At 40.3% G+C, this 22,782-nt stretch overlaps 1 protein-coding gene across 2 annotated transcripts in view; it reads left to right on the top strand.

Moving 5' to 3' along the window:
* The first annotated feature begins 518 nt into the window (after window positions 1-518).
* UBR1 (ubiquitin protein ligase E3 component n-recognin 1) overlaps window positions 519-22,782 on the top strand; it is a 154,627-nt gene continuing 132,363 nt past the window's right edge. For both annotated transcript variants that reach the window (XM_003266785.3, XM_030814218.1), the window contains exons 1-3: window positions 519-684; window positions 17,467-17,723; window positions 20,989-21,067. In XM_003266785.3, the coding sequence (XP_003266833.1) occupies window positions 604-684; window positions 17,467-17,723; window positions 20,989-21,067 (417 nt within the window). In that variant the 5' untranslated portion in view covers window positions 519-603. The remainder of the gene's footprint in view (window positions 685-17,466; window positions 17,724-20,988; window positions 21,068-22,782) is intronic.

The following is a 22,782-nucleotide window of genomic DNA, read 5'->3' on the forward strand; positions in this document are numbered from 1 at the left end:
TGTACCATAGTATATCTTGTCTTTCCTCTATCGATGAATGACTAGGTTTCCAATTTTTTGTTATTTCCCCCCGTGCCCCCCAATAAAGCTGGATCCCGAGCTTTTTTTGTACACATGTGCAAGTGCCCACGGGGTAGAATCCTAAAAATAGAAGATGTGTGAGTACTTTCTTTTTCATTTTGTAGGCTCTGGGGAACTACTGCAGGGAGGTTGGGATACAAAACACCCCCAGGCCAACAATCGGCCAGCTAGGATACGTTCTTGCTTTAGCCCCTGACAAGTTTTCTTCCTTTCGTAATGGACGCTGACTTTGTTTTTTTTTACCTCGTAGATGCAACAGTTCCCAGCACCAAACCCAGATATACAACTATTCAGCTACCAAGCGCTACGCCTAATAAATCAGAGGGGAAAAAAAAATCTCCAGTCCTTTCACGTCGTGACGCTTGCTTCCGGGAAGCGGGCCGGAAGCCGCTCCTCGATTCTGCGTCAAACCCGACTTCAGGGGCCGTCGTAAAAGTGTCGTCCCTGTCTCTCCGACCGGCCACAGGTTTCCGCTTGCCTCTGGCCGGGGGTCGGCAACTGCGGGCGTCAGTTTCCCTCAAAATGGCGGACGAGGAGGCTGGAGGTACGGAGAGGATGGAAATCAGCGTGGAGTTACCCCAGACCCCTCAGCGTCTGACATCTGTAAGTCCCTATAGGCAAGTCTTTTTGTCTTCCCCCCAGTCCCTCCCTACTGCGCTTAGGAGGATGTGGGGCTTCACCCCTTATGGCGGCTCTGGGGAGGGGGGGTTATCTGGATTGATCTGGAAGGAAGCCACCGAATAAAAAGTTAGTCGCAACCCACATTTCTGCCAGCCAAGTCTACGGAGTATAATGACTTTGTTATGTATTATTCTTGATGATCTCAAGCATGCATGTCTCTATTCTGAAGTAGAAAGAACCAGTGATGTTATTAGACGGTTTGATGTGGGGTCTGAGGCGGGGTTGGAGCGAGAGCCATTTTCGTATAGAAGCAGTACTAACCCTTTACTCTTGATGATGGGAACGTAGCACCTGGTATTGTATTGCATAGCCTGCTGGCCGGGACCTGATATTGGTAGGGAGTGCTGCCACTGTCAAGTCATGTCTAGATGTGAGGTGTAGTAATTGTTCTTGCGTATAGCATTTTGGGAACCCCAGGCCTAACCCTCAGTGGAGAAACCCATCATCTGTCGCTACTTTTTAAAGGTGAAGAAAGGACTCCCAAATATTTTAAGCCAGAGCAATACCATTAATTAATGTCGGAATCTATACTTTGCTCTTGCATTTTGAAAGAATGGGAAGGCAGAGATAGTGAACAAATTTGAGTCACTAGCTACAGGGAGAAAGCTGCTGAGGAAGATAAGAATAGGGAGCAATGTTAGGGAATGTTCTGGATGCCCAGGGCATCTCGTGTGGAGATATGTAGAAAATATTCAAATATCTGTCACCGCATAATGGTTTATTAGTTTGTCTTTCTAAATAGCAGCATTTAGAGATTTGGAATATACACATTTTTTCTGAAGTTTCTTTGGCTTGTAGTTTAATAAAAGCATTATTTTATTTTATTTATTTTTTGAGACAGAGTTTTGCTCTTGTTGCCCAGGCTGAAGTGTGGTGACACAATCTCGGCTCACTGCAACCTCCGCCTCCCGAGTTTCAGGAATTCTCCTGCCTCAGCCTCTTGAGTAGCTGGGATTACAGGCGCCTGCCACCATGCCTGGCTAATTTTATTTTATTTTTATTTTTAGTAGAGACGGGGTTTCACCATGTTGGCCAGGCTGATCTCGAACTCCTGACCTCAGGTGACCAACCTGCCTCGGCATCCCAAAGTGCTGGGATTACAGATTAAAAGCATTCTTGAAGGTTTTTTTTTTTTTTTTTTTTTTTAACCCTGCATACAATTGAGCATTGTTTTACCCAAGAACAGAGGGAGCTACAGAGGGAGCTACGGAATGAGTCAAATCCAGGGACTGGAATGAGTCAACTCCAGGGACTGAAGAGACTGTCTAGGAGGTAGGAACCAGGTAGGGAGGGAGTTGGAAAAAGGGTTTGACCGCTGACTATGTCAGTGCTTGCCATTTTCCTCCACCCCAAATAGCAGTTCAAATTCACTTCACTACTGGTCATGAAGGAGGAAGCATCTTATTTGAGATGATAAGGAATGAGGAGGTAGGACAAATTTAAAAGCAACTGAAACATTTTAATGGTAGTTTGTGAGTTTTGCTTGTTACAAGGAGTGGGGAAATTGTGCTGTGGTCAGAAGAATTGTTAGAGTTTTATATCTGAAGACTAATATTTAAAGCTTTGATACATTAATTTTTTCCAGATAATGCAATAAAACCCCATCATTCTGGACGTCACTAATTTGGAATTGGAGATAATGATACAGGAATTGAGCTAGAATTTATGTGGCAACTCTTTACCTCAGGAAATATTATTAGATTTCGTTGGGCAGGGCTTTGGGTTTTGCAAAGTAGTAGGTAGATTGTGTAATATAGCCTCAAGGAACTCACAGTCTGGTGACACAGGTAATATAAGGGCCCAGATAATTTTAATTCAAGGTAGAGTAATGTCAGTAGATGAAGACCTGTGACTGTTAAGCTTTATAACACCTTTTTTGGCTTTGATCTCTGTATCTACTGAAGACCCTACAGATAATTCTACCTTTCTCTCATTCTCTTTTTCTCTTTTTAAAGCTACTACTGTTGTTAATTTTATTCTAGCCATGGTGTGACACTGGCTTCCAAGTTTACTACTTTGCTGTTAAGCAATAGAAGCTCAGTTGTTCCCCCTACTCCTTATTGTTTATCTTTAGACAAAGATAAATAGTATGGGACATTTATAGAGGTTTAAGCAATCGTACAATTTCCGTTAGAGTCTAATCCCTGGTTATAGTCTCTGATTTCCTTAAACTTCCTTCTTAGTCTGCAGATCCTTTTTCATTCATATTGCTATTAGTAAGCATGAAGGCTGTAGTATTCCTAACATTATCTCACATGCAATTCAAATAAAATAATACGTATGAATTAGTGGGCATTGATAAAAGCCATTGCTTAAGAATTACCAGGGGAACTGATACTGTAGGTCTGAGGTGAGGTCCAAGAATCTGCATTTTCACAAGCATGTCCTGCCGATTTTGTAATAGTGGTGTATGGGCCACACTTTGAGTAACACTTAGCTAGGTATTTGGAAGTTATCAGTAAATTTACAGTTGAGGTTGTGGGAATAGATAACGTCTTTTTTGTTTTGGGACAGGGTTTTGCTTTGTCACCCAGGCTGGAGTGCAGTGGCACAAACATAACTCACTGCAGCCTCAATCTCTTGGGCTCAGGTGATCCTCCCACCTCAACCTCCTGAGTAGCTGGGAATGTAGGCATGTGCCACCATGCCGAGTTAATTTTTTGCATATTTTGTAGAGACAGGGTTTTATTTAATTTATTTAAGACAGAGTCCTACTCCATCACCCAGGCTGGAGTACAGTGGCGCCATCTCGGCTCACTATAACCTCCACCTCCCAGGTTCAAGCAATTCTTGTGCCTCAGCTTCCCAAGTAGCTGGAATTACAGGTGTGTGCCACCACACCCGGCTGATTTTTGTATTTTTATTAGAGACAGGGTTTTGCCATATGGCCAGGCTGGTCCCGAACTCCTGACCTGAAGTGATCCATCTGCCTTGGCCTCCCAAAGTGGTGGGATTACAGGCGTGAACCACTACGCCCAGCCCAGATACGATCTTTGAGGAGGAAAATGTGTGCATATATAGGCACACACACAGAGGAAAAGAGAGAGTGAGACAGAGACGATGAGAGAAAGAGAACAGGAATGATTGAAACGGGTAGAAAATGGAAGAATGAGGTAAGAACGTGGAAACAGAATAGGCAAGCAGGTAGGAGGTGACAGTAGTGCGATGGCATGGGATATTGTTTTGAGGAGAGGGTGGTTTATTGGGTCCATGATAATGAGGACTGAGAAAAATTGGGAATCAAGAGGGTTGTGAGGTAGTCTGCCAGAACTTCTGCCTTCTGTCTTCCTCAACTAGATTTTCTTCCTTAAGTCAATTTCAGAAGATACCTCTTGGCATGATACTCAGCTCTTTTCTGTTGCCTGTTTATAACCTCTACCTAGGGGATTTCACCCAGTTCTGTGACTTTAAATACCATCTGTATGTATTCAGTTCCCAAATTTATATCTCTGTGTCATTTCACTTCTGAACTCCAGAATCATAAATCCAACTGCCTACTTGACATCTTCACTTGGATATCTGGTGTTTCAAACAGTGGGAGCAATTAAGAAGTTGCTGCTGTAACCCAAGCCGTAGTTGATGGTAGCTTGCACTGGAAAGGTTATCCTTGGAGATAGAGTGAAGAGGATGAATGTGAGAAAGATTTTAGAAGTGTGGAAGAAGCAAAAAGACTTGCTGATAGATTAGGCATGAGGCAAAAGGGAAGGAATAGATGACATCTGCATCCTCAGTTTTTGGTTTAAGCATTCATGGCAGTGGTTGTGTTGTTTCCAGCGGTATGATCTTGGCTCATTGCAACCTCCGTGTCCCAAGTTCAAGTGATTCTCCTGCCTCAGCCTCCCGAGTAGCTGGAATTACAGGCATGCACCACCATGCCTGGCTTTTTTTTTTTTTTTTTTGAGCCAAGGTCTCTGTCACCCAGGCTGGAGTGCAGTGGTGAGATCTTGGCTCACTGAAACCTCCGCCTCCTGGGTTCAAGCGATTCTCTTGCCTCAGCCTTCCTTCCAAGTAGCTGGGATTACAGGTGCCTGCCACCATGCCTGGTTAATTTTTGTATTTTTAGTAAAGAGAGGGGTTTCACCATGTTGGACAGGCTGGTCTTGAACTCCTGACCTCAGGCAATCCGCCCACCTCAGCATCCCAAATTGCTGGGATTATAGGCGTGAGCCACCGTGCCCAGCCAGTTTTTTTGTATTTTTAGTAGAGGTGGGGTTTCACCATATTGGCCAGACTGGTCTCGAACTCCTGACCTCAAGTGATCCACCCACCTCGGCCTCCCCAGTTGCTGGGATTACAGATGTGAGCCATCGCGCCTGGCCTTGGTTGTGTCATATATTGAGAGGAAAGACAAGATTTTAGGAGAGGAAAGGAGAAAGGCAGATCAAGAGTTTTGTTATCCCTGTCTCAGTAGATGACACCTCCATCATAGCTCTTGAACACAAATAATTCTGTCTCCACCCATGTAGTCCAAGTCACTCTGTTGTCTTGGCTACTGCAGTGACTTCTTAACTGGTCTCTTTGCTTCCACTTGCCCTCTTCCTGTCAATTCTGCACAGAACAACCAGAGTAATCTTTTAAAGATTAAATGAGATCATGGCAGTCTCCTACCGAAATCCTCAGTGGCTTTCTCTTATACTTAGAATAAAGTCTAAACTCATTACAAGCCTTCAAGACTTTGCCTGGTCCAGCCCCTACATCTCCACCTCATTTCCTGTTACATTCTCCTCACTCATCCTGGCCTGTTAGTACAAGCCCAAGCTGTATTTTGCTTTAGGGTCTGTGCTGTTTGCTTTCCTTAGAGTGTTCTTCTTCTGCTTTTTCTTAACACACACCCTGTCTAAAAGATGGGTTCCTCTTATTCTCTGTCGAAGCAACCTGTTTATTTCTCACATTTCAATTATTACAATCTGTAATTACTGTGTTGTCTTTATTTACTTAGCAAAATGTCTGTTTCTTCCTCCAGAGGGAGCGGTAAGTTCCATGAAGGGAAGGATCATGTGTGACTTGTTCATTGATGAATCTTTTTTTTGAGACGGAGTCTCGCTCTGTCGCCAGGCTGGAGTGCGTGGTGCGATCTCGGCTCACTGCAACCTCCGCCTCCCGGATTCTCCTGCCTCAGCCTCCTGAGTAGTTGGGACTACAGGGGCATGCCACCACGCCCAGCTAATTTTTGTATTTTTAGTAGAGACTGGGTTTCACCGTGTTGGCCAGGATGGTCTCGGTCTCTTGACCTCATGATCCACCTGCCTCAGCCTCCCAAAGTGCTGGGATTACAGGTATGAGCCACCGTGCCTGGCGACATTGATGTATCTTGATATGTGATTGACACAGAAGACACTTAAATATTTTTAAATGAATGAATAACTGAGGATCAACATTAATGATTTATTGTAGTAAGATTAGTAGTGATTGGTGGATGGAGGTTGTGGATGGAAAAAAGAGGGAATGAGCCGGCATGTTAGGGTAGTGGCTAACCTTGGAGTCCAGGCTGAACAGGGAGGTAATAAAAGCCAAAACAGGAAATCTGGAGGGAATTGGTGGGATTGAGGTGTTAAAGGGTATGAGGTTGACATAAGTAGCAGGACTGAACTTTGTGGTCAGAAAGGGGCATTTTAGAATTTGAGGACATGGGGGCACATCAAGTTTTTGTGATGGTAGAGCCAGGTTAAAGGCACCTCTTGGCCTGGTGTGGTGGCTCACGCCTGTAATCCCAGCACTTTGGGAGGCTGAGGTCGGTGGATTGTGAGGTCAGGAGATCGAGATCATCCTGGCTAACATGGTGAAACCCCTTCTCTCGACTAAAAATACAAAAAATTAGCCGGGCATGATGGCGGGTGCCTGTAGTCCCAGCTACTCGGGAGGCTGAGGCAGGAGAATGGCGTGAACCTGGGAGGCGGAGCTTGCAGTGAGCTGAGATCACACCACTGCACTCCAGTCTGGGTGACAGAGTGAGACTCCATCTAAAAAAAAAAAAAAAAAAAAAAAGAGGCACCTCTTATGTGTTGCTATAGCACCCTTTCCATACTCCTGTTTTATGTAGCGTCTCAGGCTGTACTCTACGTTATCTGTTTACTTTGTGTCTTTCCTTCTAGACAGTGAAGTTCTTGAAGGCCTGAACTGTTTCTTGTTCACAGCTGTATCTCTAGTTTCTAGCACATTGCTTCAAAGTTTTTATTGAATGCATGAATGAATGAATGAATGAATGAGAAGACACTGAGGCAGGAGGTAGAGGTAGTAGAAGCTGAGAATGTTAAGAGATATTAACATTGTTGAGATATAATTTACATACAATAAAATGTACCCATTTAAGGCGTTTCTTGGATAAATTTTAACAAATGTATATACTTGTGTGACTACCACCGAATCAGGTGACTTTGAGGGGTTCAAGACTTTAGTAGAGGAAGTAACTGCAGATGTGGTAGAAATAACAAAAGAACTAGAATTAGAAGTGGAGGTTGAAGTTATGACTGAATTGCTGCAAACCCATGATAAAACTTAATGGATGAGGAATTGCTTCTTCTGGATGAGCAGAGAAAGTGGTTTCTTGAGATGGAATCTACTTTTGGTGAAGATGCTGTGAACATTGTTTAAATAAGAACAAAGGATTTAGAATATTCCATAAACATAGTTGATAAAGCAGCCGCAGAGTTGGCAAGGATTGACTCCAGTTTTGAAAGAATTTCTGCCATTGGTAACATGCTATCACATGCTACAGAGAAATCTTTCGTGAAAAGGTCAATCAGTGTGGCAGACTTCATGGTTGTCTTGTTTTAAGAAATTGCCTGGCTGGGCGTGGTGGCTCACGGCTGTAATCCCAGCACTTTGGGAGGCCGAGGTGGGCGGGTTGCCTAAGGTCAGGAGTTTGAGACCAGCCTGACCAACATGGTGAAACCTCATCTCTACCAAAAATACAAAAATGAGCCAGGCGCCTGTAATCCCAGCTACTCAGGAGACTGAAGCAGGAGAATTTCTTCAACCTGGGAGGCGGAGATTGCAGTGAGCCCAGATAGTGCCACTGCACTCCAGCCTGGGGGATAGAGTGAGACTCTGTCTCAGAAAAAAAAAAAAAAAAAAAGAAATTGCCATAGCCACCCCCATGTTTAGCAATCACCAACCTAATCAGTCAGCCATTAATATTGAGGGAAGACCCCCCTATCAGCAAAAAGATGACAACTTTCTAAAGACTCAGATGATCATTAGCATTTTTTAGCAGTATTTTAACATTAAGTACATTTTTAAAGACTTCATACTATTGCACTCTTAGTATAGTGTAGTGTAAACATAACTTTCATATGCATTGGGAAACCAAAAAAATTTGTGTGGCTCACTTTATGTTCACTCTATTGTGGTAGTCTTAAACTGAACCCGAAATGTCTCTGAGGTATGCCTGTATCTTGCCCATCCTTTCTTTGGATGCTGACTTTGAGGATTACCTCGGAGTTCCCTTGCTGCCACTTTATCCATTTCTGTAAAGGTATTAAGCATATGCTGTGCTCTGTGAAATAATTTTCCTTAAGCTTTTAACCGCTTGCCTCAGATGACCTAACAAAATATTAAGACCTCTAATGCCAGGTGATTTACTATGACCGCCTATATGTTCTTTCAAGATATTTTCAGTTAATATGCCTCCTCTTGAATAAACCATAGTTGATGAGCTTAGTTTTTTTAAAGCATTTGGTACAGCCTTTTTTTTTTTTTAATGTTGCCACTCTAATACTAATCTGAGTGCTTATGGAAATATGCTGTCGTAAATAAACGTTACTGATAAGACTCCAGTAGAGTTAGTGCACTTTCCTAAGTGCCCACTTGCTGCCCAGGAATGACACAGACCCTGTCCAGAATGGAGTCTACTGTTACTCACTTGAATATAATTCTCTTTCTAATAGTACTTAATGCCACTCTTCAGAACAAAGTCTGTTTGACTTGTTTGGAGGAGTGAAGCTATAACTACTTAATGTCTTTATGGACTACCTTTTAAAATGCCTTTGAAGTTTTGGTATTTATGGGTAAGCTAGAAATGACTTTAGCCACTGGAGGGAAAGTCTTAATTTATCAATTTTTTAAAAATACACACATGTTCTGCCTTGTAATTTAAGAGAGGATTTTAGTTGGTTTGCAGATATATATATTCCATACAGCAGAAAGAGAATATGAAATAGATACCTCAGAGTTTATGAAAGCAGATTTTGCTTATCCAGATACGTCAAGGAAAGCCTAGAAAATTGGGGCATGACCTACGACAGAGACGAAAAAGAGAATACAACAAATAGGACAAAGAGAATTTGTCCCTTAGGAGGGACAAAATGTTTTCAAAAACCAAATTCTGACAGCATGCTTATACATTATCTCAACAGGAAAGAAAAGAGAGTGGACTTGTTTGTCATGTGGCTCTATATTTGACTCTGGCTTATTTTATCAATGCCGTAAAGACATAGACGACTTATCATATTTACAGACAGCACAAGGCTGGTAGGGATAACAAGTAAAGAATAAATCCCATATAGGCTGAATATTGTGTCAAAACTAACTTAATTGTGATGAAAGTAAAGCCTTATATCTAGGTTCATTTGGTATAGGACTAGGTCTCTTACATGTGATTGATCTGAGGGTTTTAGTTGTCTGCACTTTCACCAAGTCATGTGATGGGGCAGCCAAAGAATGCTCTGCTTGTAGGAGCTAGGAAAAAGAGGATTTAAAATATATATAAAAAAGAAAATAAAAAAGAAAAAGAAATAGAAAAAAATTTAAAAAGAAAAAAGGAATGTGAGAATGTGATGTTTTTATTGTTTGTTTGTTTGCTTTTTTTTTGAGATGGAGTTTCACTCTGTCGTCCGGGCTGGAGTGTGGTGGCGCGATCTCAGCTCACTGCAACCTCTGCCTCCCAGGTTCAAGCGATTCTCCTGCCTCAGCCTCCTGAGCTGGGACTACAGGCGTGCACCACCACACCCGGCTAATTTTTTTGTATTTTTAGTAGAGATGGAGTTTTATCATGTTGGCCAGGCTGGCCTCGAACTCCTGACCTCAAGTAATCCACCCGCCTCAGCCTCCCAAAGCGTTGGGATTACTGGCTGAGCCACCGCGCCTTTTCAGAATGTGATCTTTTGAAGCAGTTTAGTGCTCAGGATAAGGAAGGTAATAAATAGTCCTGTTCCTCTTTATGGAAGCATGTTGTGCAGTTTCATAAGGGTAATCAACTTGGAGAGTGGTCAGGATACCATGTCTTTAGGGCTGGCCAAATTTCTTTATTCTCTTTGTTTCAGTTTAGCCATGAAATGAAGAGACTAGAAATGAGAGACATAATAGTTATCTTCATTTATTTGAAAAGACTGATGAAAAAGCAGAGTGAATTATATTGGTTTATTTCAGTAACAGGATAAAAGTTACAGGAAGGTAGATTTTAGCTTAGTTATGAGCTTGCTTTTTTTTTTTTTTTTTTTTTTTTTTTTTTTTTTTTTTTTTGAGTCAGAGCCTCACTCTGTTCCCCAGGCTGAAGTGCAGTGGCGTGATCAGGGCTTGCTGCAGCCTCAGCCTCCTGGGCTCAGGTGATCCTCCCACTCAGGTACCCAGCCTGAGTACCTGGGACTACAGGCTCATGCTACCATGCCCAGCTAATTTTTGTGTTTTTTTGTAGAGATGGAGTTTTACCATGTTGCCTATGCTGGTCTTGAACTTCTGGGCTCCAGTGATCTGCCCGCCTTGGCCTCCCAAAGGGCTAGGGTTATAGGCATGAGCCATTGTGCCTGGTTGCGGTAAACCTTTGAGTCTGTAGAATAATATTAGAAGAAAACATTGTATAATCAAAGGTTTTTGGTACCTAGAGATGCTCTAATTATTACTAATCCATAGTGGCTGTGAAAAATAGTAGCACCTCCAGGTTTTGTTACTTTAAAAAGAAGAATTAGAAAAACAATTACAGGGTTCTGAAGGCTCTGTAGATGTCTAGCAGTTGTTTAAGGAAGGTCAAATTGTGGTTTAAACAAAATAATCTACTTAAGTAAGTTCCTTTTTCGGAATGATGTTCCCAAACAGGCATCTAAGCCCTGGGGTCAGAGTTGAAAACATATCTCTAGTCTCCTTGGGGATGAGGGAAATGTTTGGAATGTTTGGGAATTTTAATGTTGAGAACTTGTTAAGAACTTTTTTTTTTACGGAATAGTCAATTAGGAAAGCTTTCCTTTAATTCCAAACAGTTATTTTTTTCCCCTGGACTTGGTACTTAGAAATTCTTAATTTCATTCCTGTTGAAAATGGAGGAAAATTTTAAAAACAACCAACCAAAGGCAAAAAATCAAACCTATTTTAGTTGAAAAAAATTTTCCACAGTTTGGCAATAATGGAAAACATTTTTGTGAAGAGTGTAACTGAACTTTATTTCCTACAAAAATTCTAGGTTGGGCGCGGTGGCTCACACCTGTAATCCCAGCACTTTGGGAAGCCGAGGCAGGCCGATCACAAGGTCAAGAGATTGAGACCACCCTGGCCAACATGGTGAAACCCCGTTTCTACTAAAAATACAAAAATTCGCTGGTTGGGGTGGCACGCGCCCGTAGTCCCAGCTGCTTGGGAGACTGAGGCAGGAGAATCGCTTGAACCTAGGAGGCAGAGGTTGCAGTGAGCCGAGATTGTGCCACTGCATTCCAGCCTGGCGACAGAGCAAGACTCTGTCTTAAAAAAAAAAAAAAAAAAAAAAAAGAATTCTATACACAAAGTTATAGAAGGCTTAATGTTATCAAAATTTGCTTTGTTTTCTCTGGCAAGAAATGTGTAGCATTTAGCAATTAACTGATAACTTTTATTGTGTACTTGTGCTAGGCCTATAGGATACAGGGATTTGAAGGGCAAAGTTCCTCTCCTCAGGGAGCTTACATTCTAATTGAAGAGGCTAGATGTACACATTTAAAGGTAATTAATGGTATCAGCCAGTGGTATAAGTACAGAATGAGTACCACCTTCAAATGCTATATTAGAATTAACAGAAGAAAAATTTTCCTGGGCTGATCAGTGAAGGATTCACTAAGGTTGGCCTTGAGGGATAAATAAGTTGGTGGGGGGATGGAGGGACAGAGAGCTAGTAGTGAGACTGATGGAGAGGGTATTTAAGGCATCAGCACCCAGACATTCTGCCCAAATCAGCCAAGAGTATAATTTGTTTTGTTTTTTGAGATGGGGTCTCACTTTGTTGCCCAGGCTGGAGTGCAGTGGCATGATCTCCGCTCACTGCAACCTCTCCCTCTCTGACTCAAGCAATTCTCCCACCTCAGCCTCCCGAATAGCTGGGACCACAGGTATATGCCACCATGTCTGGCTAATTTTTTTCGTTTGGTTTTTTTTTGAGATGGTGTGCAGTGGCACGATCTCAGCTCACTGCAACCTCCACCTCCCGGGTTCAAGTGATTCTCCTGCCTCAGCCTCCTGAGTAGCTGGGATTACAGGTGTGTACCACCACACCCGGCTGATTTTTGTATTTTTAGTAGAGACGGGGTTTCACCATGTTGCCTAGGCTGGTCTCAAACTCCTGAGCTCAAGTGATCCACCCACCTCGGCCTCCCATAGTGCTGGGATTACAGCCACCGTGCCCAGCCATGATGTTTTAAAATATCAATTATTCATGATAAAGCATGTGATGACAGATATAATTTAAGAATATTTAGTAGCCTTCAGTAATGTTCGGTAGTTGTTAGCTAAGAGGCTTCATTTGTAATTGTAATTACAAAGAAGGCAATAGTTAAAGCAAAAATTAAGAAGGCAAAACTTTATTGTTTTGTTTTGCCATTACTGGTTAAGTATCCCTTGTGTTTTGGAATTTGGATTTTTTGAGACTTTGGAATATTTGTATTATACTGGCTGAACATTCCAAATCCGAAAATCTAAAATCCAAAATGTTACAATGAGCATTTCCTTTGAGTGTCTTGGTTTCTGATTTTTGGGTGTGGGATGCCCAACCTATAATGTGAAATTGAACAAGCCAGTAAAGGTAGATTTTAAAAGTTTATATTTGGCCAGACACAGTGGCTCACGCCTGTAATCCCAGCACTTTGGGAAGCCGAGGTGGGCAGATCACCTGAGGTCGGGAGTTCAAGACCAGCCTGACCAACATGGAAAAACCCCGTCTCTACTAAAAATACAAAATTAGCCAGGCATGGTGGCACGTTCCTGTAATCCCAGCTACTCGGGAGGCTGAGGCAGGAGAATTGCTTGAACCCGCAAGGCGGAGGTTGCATGAGCTGAGATCGTGCCATTGCACTCCAGCCTGGGCAAGAAGAGTGAAACTCCACCTCAAAAAAATATATAAATAAATAAATAAAATAAAAACTGTATATTTATGTTTGGTTTAGTAGAATGGGCACTGAACTTTAGGACTTAGGATACCTAGTTCTGTTCCTGACATTGATACCAACTGGTTATTTGATGATTTTTGGACAAGTCAGTTTACTTCCCTGTGATTCAGCTTTCTCATCTCTAAAATGTGAGGGGCTTGTACTCTTTTTTACTCTCAAATTTCTTCTACTCTTAACAAGAGAAATTGAAAAGAGCTAGTTCTATGCCTCCTATAATTAGAACAGTAAGGTTTTTTGGGGGTTTTTTTGTTTTTTTTTTTCATTTAGTGCTGTTGATGTAAAGAACCTTAGGTAAATAACATAGAACATTAGATACTATCTCTATGTTAGTTGTAGTTGTTGCCAGGTATGTAGAGAAAAGTTGTTTGTGTATGAGTACCCCAGAAAAGTTGGAGTAGGAATACTGGAAGGTATATTTATTTTTAAAAGGTATTAGTAAAATAAATTTTAATTTTAAAATTATAAAATTACTTCCAAAATATGGACTCACTGTAAGGATATTACTCATCAGATAAGCAGAGTAATGAATTCCATGAAAATATGCTAAAATCACATCACACATTTCTGTTAACATTTTGTTAAATAATCCTCATGATTTTTCTCTATGTAAATGTAAATATAATATTTAACCAAATTGAGATTTTATATATACTGCTTTGTAACCTACTTTACTGAACTGTTTGTTATTAATGCCTTTCCATATTAGTAAATAAACCTCTTCAGCATCATTTTTTTGTTTTAATCTTAGACTATAAAAAAAGTTGCATAAATTGTAGCACAGTTCTTTTACCTCCCTCTTCCTGTTTCCTGTAATGTTAACATTTTACATAACCATAGTATAATTATCAAGGACAGGAAATTAATATTAATACTAACTACAGATCTGATTTGCATTTCACCAGTTTTCCCACGAATGTGCTTTTTCTGTTCTAGGATCACACCCAGGATCCCAGTTACATTTAGTTGTCTCTCTCTTGTCTCCAGTCTATAACAATGTCTTGATCTTTCCTTGTTTTCATGACCTTAACACTTTTAGTGTACTTTGCAGTTATTGTATGGAATGTCCTTCATTTTGGGTTTGTATGATATTTTCTCATGATTGGAATTAGATTATACATTATGGGCAAAAATAACACAAAAGTCAGCCAGGTGCTGTGGCATGAGGCTGTAGTCCCAGTCAGATCCATGTCCTAGGGAGGTGGGGAGGATCGCTTGAACCAGGACCAACCTAGGTGAGACCCCTTCTCTATTAAAAAGAAAAAAAGCATAATACAATAATGTTGTGGTGTCTTTCTCTCTGTTACTGTCTTTCCCATTGGAGATACTTTGAGACCATTTGGCATCATTATTATTTATTTATTTATTTATTTATTTTTGGTTGAGTTGGAGTCTCGCTCGACATGTCGCCCAGGCTGGAATGCAGTGGCACAATCTCAGCTCACTGCAAGCTCCACCTCCTGGGTTCACGCCATTCTCCTGCCTCAGCCTCCCGAGTAGCTGGGACTACAGGTGCCCACCACCATACTCGGCTAATTTTGTTTTGTATTTTTAGTAGAGACGGGGTTTCACCATGTTAGTGAGGATGGTCTTGATCTCCTGACCTCGTAATCTGCCCTCCTCGGCCTCCCAAAGTGCTGGGATTACAGGCATGAGCCACCACACCTGGCCAACATCATTTTTAAATGGCGTATTATCTCATGTAGTTTTTTGTTGTTGTTGTTGTTGTTGTTGTTGTTGTTTTGAGATGGAGTCTCACTCTGTCGCCAAGGCTGGAGTACAGTGACGTGATCTCAGCTCACTGCAACTTCTGCCTCTCGGGTTCAAGCAATTCTCATGCCTCAGACTCCCGAGTAGCTGGGATTACAGGTGCATGCCACCATGCCTGGCCAATTTTTGTATTTTTAGTAGAGATGAGGTTTCAGCATGTTGGGCAGGCTGGTCTCGAACTCCTGACCTCAAGTGATCCGCCCGCCTCGGCCTCCCAAAGTGCTGGGATTACAGGCATGAGCCACCATGTGCACCAGTCCTCATGTAGATTTTTTAGAAGTTTTTTTTTTGTTAGTTGCAAAAATATTGACACTTGTCTAACAAAGTCAAACAATGTACTTGTTGAAAGTAAAAATGTGACAATCCCTAATTCTTTTCCCCAGTTCCTTCCCTCTGTGTAGCCATTACTAATAGTTTGTTGTTTCTCCTTCCAGACCCTTAGTCTATGTTTAGGGAAGCATAGGCAGAGATGTGCCTCCACATGTATTAAATTAGAAAACCCAGCTACTTGGGAGGCTGAGGCAGGAAAATCGCTTGAACCCAGAAGGTAGAGGTTGCAGTGAGCTGAGATCGTGCCATGGCACTCCAGCCTGGATGACAAGAGCAAAATTTCATCTCAAAAAAAAAAAAAAAAAAAGAAAGAAAACCCAAATGTGTTGAAATTTTAAAAGTATATATAATTTTTTACTTTTTACAAAAATGAAATTATATTTAAAGCTTCTTTTTCCACTTAACAGTATTTATGACATTCTGACTGCATTGAGTGGTATGACTGTACCACAGTGGATATACCTTTATTGATAGACATTTAGGTGGACTTCATCTTTTCAGTTACAAGTGATGTTATAGCGCACATCTGGTGGATGTAAATATATATTTTCACACTTGGACAAGTATGGCTAAATGAAGATTATTACCCTGTCTTCACGGACATTCAGGTTTTTAATTTTTTGCTGTTATGAATAACTGTACATGAAATGTATAGGATTGAAAAAGTTTTTAAATGATTTCAAATAGATAATGTGTATATACGGTAAAAAATTAAAACAGTAAAAAAGTTAACACAGTGAACGCTAAGTCTTTCCCAGGCTCTTTCTACTGCTAACAGTTTATTTTGAATCCTTTTAGAGATTTTTGTGTTCAAATATAAACATATACAGATACATCTCCTTCACCTCTTCTTTTTTCTTTTCCTCACTTCTCCCAGTAATAAATGGTAGCACATTATACTCACTGTTCTGAACCTTTTGGTTTATATTCCATATCAGGACATAGATCTGTGCCCTCTCCTTTTTTATAATGTCCCATGATTTATTCAGCTCTTGTTTTGGGACATTTCGGTTGTTTCCAGTCTTTGACAATTAAAAATAGTCATGCTGCAAAAAAAAAAATACTTTCTTTTTACATGTTTATTGGAGGAATAAATTCCTAGAATGGGCATTTCTGGGTCAAAATATATGTAAATCTAAAATTTTAATAACTGTCTACCAATTGCCCTTTAGAGAATGGACTAATTTCTATAGTAATATCTAATGTAAACATATTTTCCATAAAGTTTTCATTGTGAATGGAATATTGATGTTGAATTTATTTGTGGATGGAATATTGAGGTTCATTAGTGCAAACTAAAAAAGCCTTATATGTAATCAAATATCTGTAACTTTCCTTAATGACCTGTTATGGAACCTTATCTAAAATCTTAATTCTAATTATATTAGCTTGTAAAACTCCTTGGATAAGTTTTTGTTATTGTTTTTAAATGATATGCCTTGAGTCATATGTGTTTTGTTTTTGTTTTTGTCTTTTGTTTGTTTTTTAAGAGACAGGGTCTCCCTATGTGTTGTTGAGGCTGAAGTGCAGTGGCTATTCACAGGCACACCTCACAGCCTTGAACTCCTGGGCTCAAGCAGTCCTCCCACTTCAGCCTCCTGAGACGGGACTATAGGTGGGAAAGCACTGTTGGCCTAGTTAGCATTTGATATTGCCAGTTTTTTATTTTAGCCCCTATACTAGGTTGTGCAGGGGTATCTCATTGTCGTTTTAATTTGTGCTTCCCTAATGACTAATAATGTAAGCATATTTTCACATGCAAATAAGCCATCTGTAACAGTTTCTTTTAAAGAGCAGAAGGTTTTACTTTTGCTGAGGTCCAATTTATCTAGTTTTTTTCCTTTTATGGTTAGTGCTTTTTGTGTTTACAAAACTTTGGCCTATGTTCATTTTGATCACTCGTTAAATACTCTGGTTTCCTAAAACAAAGTGTTTGATGAATGCATTGTCTGTATAGCCTGTGACTGATAATAGAACCAACTTCACATAGCAGGAATTGGCCATTTCAGAAGGGCAGGATAATTCTTACTACAGCTACTCCTTCTTCTTCTTCTTTTTTTTTTTTTTTTTTCAGATACCGGTGGTATGTGAGCAGTTGCTTATTTCCAAGCTTAATTTTTTTTAATCACCCACTTTCCCTCTGTATTGGTGAAAGATGAAATATATTGTAAATTACTTTGAAATTATAGAATTACGTCATTACTTGTGCCGCTAGATGATTAAGAAGGAACTTGTAAGTCAGTCTAATTTTCATCTTCTTTTCTTTCAGTGGTGGGATCAGCAAGTTGATTTTTATACTGCTTTCTTGCATCATTTGGCACAATTGGTGCCAGAAATTTACTTTGCTGAAATGGACCCAGACTTGGAAAAGCAGGAAGAAAGTGTACAAATGTCAATATTCACTCCACTGGAATGGTACTTATTTGGAGAAGATCCAGATATTTGCTTAGAGAAATTGAAGCACAGTGGAGCGTTTCAGCTTTGTGGGAAGGTTTTCAAAAGTGGAGAGACAACCTATTCTTGCAGGTAAGAATTAGAAATTTACAGGATTGATTATAATTATTAAAATCCTTTTTTTTTTTTTTTTAAACAGTCTCGCTGTGTGACCCAGGCTGGAGTGCAGTGGTGTGATCTCCGGTCACTGCAACCTCTGCCTCCCAGGTTCAAGCAATTCTCCTGCCTCAGCCTCCCAAGTAGCTAGGATTACGGGTGCCCACCACCATGTCTGGCTGGGATTACAGGCACCTGCCACCATGCCTGGCTAATTTTCATATTTTTAGTAGAGACGAGGTTTCACCATGTTGGCTAGGCTGGTCTCAAACTCCTGGCCTCAAGTGATCCACATGCCTCAGCCTCACAAAGTGCTGGGATTACAGGCATGAGCCACCATGCCCTGGCCAAGTATTACAATCTTGGTATTTTGTATCTATTTCATGATGTACTTTTCTTGGTTTATTGCTATTTATAATACATTTAATCTTATTAACTTTCTTTTATTATACCGTTATAGTGTGGTTTTTGCTAGTACAGCTTGTTTCTGAATATATATGTCTTCCAGTTAAATAGTGCTCACTGTTTCTTCCTGTTCTCCAACAGAATGTCAGTGATAGATTTTTGCCTTGTTCATAATATATCCAGCACACTCTTACCTGAAACTCTTTGGGGCCATTTCAGAATTCTGAATACTTCCCCAGCAGAGTCAGGGCGGGACACTGTAATCGAACACAATCTTTCTTTAAGAAATCTGTGAATATTCATAACAAGTAGTATAAATCATGCCTGTAGTCTCATGTCATTTAAAGTAATTTTTTGCCACCAAGTGAGATTTGTTGCCAAACCTACAAAAATCCCAAAACCTTTCAGTTTTGGAGCTATTTGGATTTCAGAGTCTGGCATAAGGGATTTTGAACCTGTAGAAACAGTTGTAATTTAGTTGAATAGAAGAGGCCAGTGGTAGGGAAACTGAAAGCAACTTTAGGCTTTTTATTCTTTGTGAGAGCAGTGCCTTAAACTTCGTGACAGCACAGAGAATGTTTTTACTCCCTACCTCTGCCTGAAATTTGAAATTTAGTTTTCCTTCTTTATTAGAGCTAGTTTAGGTTAGGAGTGTAAAGTTTTAGACTTTATAAATACAGAGAATTGTTTTTACTTCCTTATAATTCTATGCCTGACTGGTTTATGTACAGTTAACAGTTGTTTAGAACATACTATCTTTCTTTATCCTGTTCTTTTCTTAGGGAAAAAAAAATAGCCTTGGCCAGGCGCTGTGGTCATGCCTGTAATCCCAGCACTTTGGGAGGCCGAGGCGGGTGGATCATGAGGTCAGGAGTTCAAGACCAGCCTGGCCAAGATGGGAAACCCCGTCTCTGCTAAAACTACAAAAATTAGCCGGGCGTGGTGGTGGGCGCCTGTGATCCCAGCTACTCAGGAGGCTGAGGCAGAGAGTTGCTTGAACCCGGGAGATGGAGGTTGCAGTGAGCCGAGATTGTGCCACTGCACTCCAGCCTGGGCAACAGAGTGAGACTCCATCTCAAAAACAAACAAAAAAAATAGTCTTTGCATTTTGTGTACCATGTTGCTATATAGTATAGTAAGGGTCATTTATATTCTTACATATTTTTAACTAAAGCCCAGTCAGTTTCAACTAAAGCATACTAGACATTTGCAGACCTCATGTCTCCAAAAGTTTCATGGAGATATTTTTAGTTGTTACAACTGGGGATGAAGGTACTGGCATCTAGTGTGTAGAGGCCAAGATTCCTGCTAAACATCCTAATGCACAGGACAGTCTGGTTCACCCCTGACAAATGATTATCTGGCCCAAAATGTCAGTAGTATTAAGGTTGAAAAATCCTACTCTAAATAGGTCTATAGATCATATATATTTTACAGAATATTATTAGAGAACCTATATTTCCTGTTAGCCTTTTAAGTTGTTGTTGTTGTTTGTTTGTTTGTTTTTTGAGACAGAGTTTCGCTCTTGTTGCCTAGGCTAGAGTGCAATGGTGCTATCTCAGCTCACCCGCAACCTCCGCCTCCCAGGTTCAAGCAATTTTCCTGCCTTAACCTCCCGAGTAGCTGGGCTTGCAGGCATGCACCACCATGCCTGGCTAATTTTTTGTATTTTTAGTAGAGACGGGGTTTCTCCATGTTGGTCAGGCTAGTCTCGAACTCCCGACCTCAGGTGATCCGCCCACTTTGGCCTCCCAAAGTGCGGGATTACAGGTGTGAGCCACCAAGCCTGGCCAGCCTTTTAAAATCTTTTTAAAATTCCCCAATTTTATGTCTTCAATTCTTCTAAATAAGATATTTAAAAAATTAATCCTGGCTGGGCGCAGAGGCTCACGCCTGTAATCCCAGCACTTTGGGAGGCTGAGATGGGCAGATCACTTGAGGTCAGGAGTTCGAGACCGGTCTTGCGAACATGGTGAAACCCCGTCTCTGCTAAAAATACAAATAATTAGCTGGGCCTGGTGGTGCATGCCTGTAATCCCAGCTACTCGGGAGGCTGAGGTTCGAGAATCGCTTGAACCTGGAAGGCTGAGGTTGCAGTGAGCTGTGATTGTGCCACTGCCTTCCACTGCATTCCATCCTGGGTGACAGAGTGAGATTGTCTCAAAAGAAAAAAAAATAATAATCCTGCACTTTGCACTAATTTATATTGTTCTTAATGTCTCCTCCAAAATGTTAAATAAAACAATACATTTAAGAAGTTGTTATTAAGGGAGAGATGAAGAGGGATTGAATTTCTTTCATTTGTTCAATGAATATTAAGTACCCACTATATGCCAGGCACCACTGCAGGTGTTTGGGACACTTCAATAGACAATGAATAAAAATCCCTGCCCTTATGTTGCTTGCATTCTAATGAACTTTGTCTTTATCCAAGCCTCATTTAACAATGAGCAATCAGCTTTTGTAAAATATATTTGTTTATGTAATAGGATGAGATGATGGTAGTTAATGGAAAAATTGGATTATTTTTTACAAAACTATTTTTGAATTGTAATCTAACAGTTGGAAACCAGGTCAAGACCCAAAGTTATGAGAATGATTTCAGAAAGAAAACCAAACATCCAGACCTACACACTTAAATGTGGCTAAAATGAGACTAAAGTTATGCTAGCAATATTATCTTTGTTGAAAACATTTTAACAATTCAGCTTTTGAAGCATTTTCATATTCAGTTTGTGTACCATACAGGAAACTTGTTCACATTATATTATAGTCATACCTTGAGCATCAGTGGGAGTCATCTAAATTTTGGAATCGGATTTCTGATCTTTTTCAGGGATTGTGCAATTGATCCAACATGTGTACTCTGTATGGACTGCTTCCAGAATAGTGTTCATAAAAATCATCGTTACAAGGTATGAAAATATAACCATAAAACCTCTGAATAAGTAGGAATCTGATGGCCATCTAGTCCAAATTCTTGAGTAGTATTCACATTCCTGCTATAACAGCTCTGATATGTGAACATAGCCATTTTAAAGAAAAGATTGGAAGAGAGAAGGGATGTGTTTCTTTACAGAAAAGAAAAAAAGAGTAATTTTAGGGAGACTGAAGATCAGATATTATGTGATGAAAGGACCAAGATAAACCTTCAGTTGCAGAATAGTCCATAACAACTTTTGAGAACAAGAGAACAAACAAAATTTTGAGCTCTTTGCTCTACAGTGTGTAATATGACCCTTCTTTGTGATCTCTAGCCTTTCAGTAGTTTACTGCTAAAAAAAAAAACTTACAGTAAACCTCTGTGTATTCTTTCTCAAAAACACATACATACAAACGAACATACACTTACTGTTAAAGATTGTTTTTAATAGAAATGTTTTTTTCATGTTGTTAAATGAGAAAAATGAGCTATAAAAAGAGTGTATTTCTGCAACTATCTCATAATCAGGAAAAAAATGTAGTTTTCAAAGGAAGTTTGTGGAGTTATAAAAATAAAATTTTGTTATACTTTTAAATGTAAAAAGCAAAATATATAAAATTATACATTGTGCTTTTTTAAGAACATATTGTGTATATAATATTTAACCATTTTTTTTTTTTTTTTTTTTTTTGAGACGGAGTCTCGCTCTGTCGCCCAGGCTGGAGTGCAGTGGCGCAATCTCGGCTCACTGCAAGCTCCGCCTCCCGGGCTCACGCCATTCTCCTGCCTCAGCCTCTCTGAATAGCTGGGACTACAGGCGCCCGCCACCACGCCCGGCTAATTTTTTTGTATTTTTAGTAGAGACGGGGTTTCACCGTGGTCTCGATCTCCTGACCTCGTGATCCGCCTGCCTCGGCCTCCCAAAGTGCTGGGATTACAAGCGTGAGCCACCGCGCCCGACCTATTTAACCATATTTTTATAATTTACCTATTATTGGAGTATTTCTTTGGGTTTCAGTTTTTTTAAAATGATAAACAGTGTTACAGTAAATACCTTTATGTGTAAATAATTTTTCTATATGTAAGATTATTTCCTTAGGATAAGTTCTCAGAAGTGGAATTACTGGATTAAAAAATATGGATCTTTAAGAGAATAAAAAGGCAAGAGATTGAGCAAAAAATCTTTGCCAAACATACATCTTAAAAAAAGGCCAGTGCTAAAATTATACAAAGAACTCTTAAAATTCAAGAATAAGAAAACCATCCCTTTAAAAAATGGACAAAATATCTAAATAGACACTTCATCAAGAATATATACAAATGGTCAGTAAACACACTAAAAGATGCTCAACATCATTTGTCATTAGGGAATTGCAAATTAAAACAATGAGATGTTACTATACACCTATTAAAATAGTGAAAATCCAAAGCACTGACAGCACCAAATGCTGGTGAGGATGTGGAACAACAGGAACTCTTCTTTTTTTTTTTTGAGATGGGATATCGCTGTTATTTCCCAGGCTGGAGCGCAATGGTGCGATCTTGGCTCACCACAACCTCTGCCTCCTGGGTTCAAGCAATTCTCCTGCCTCAGCCTCCTGAGTAGCTAGGATTACAGGTGTGCGCCACCACACCTGGCTAATTTTTGTATTTTTAATACACACGGAGTTTCACTGTGTTGGTCAGGCTGGTCTTGAACTCCTGACC

This window comes from Nomascus leucogenys, chromosome 6 (genome assembly GCF_006542625.1).
Source record: "Nomascus leucogenys isolate Asia chromosome 6, Asia_NLE_v1, whole genome shotgun sequence".
NCBI lineage: Eukaryota > Metazoa > Chordata > Mammalia > Primates > Hylobatidae > Nomascus > Nomascus leucogenys.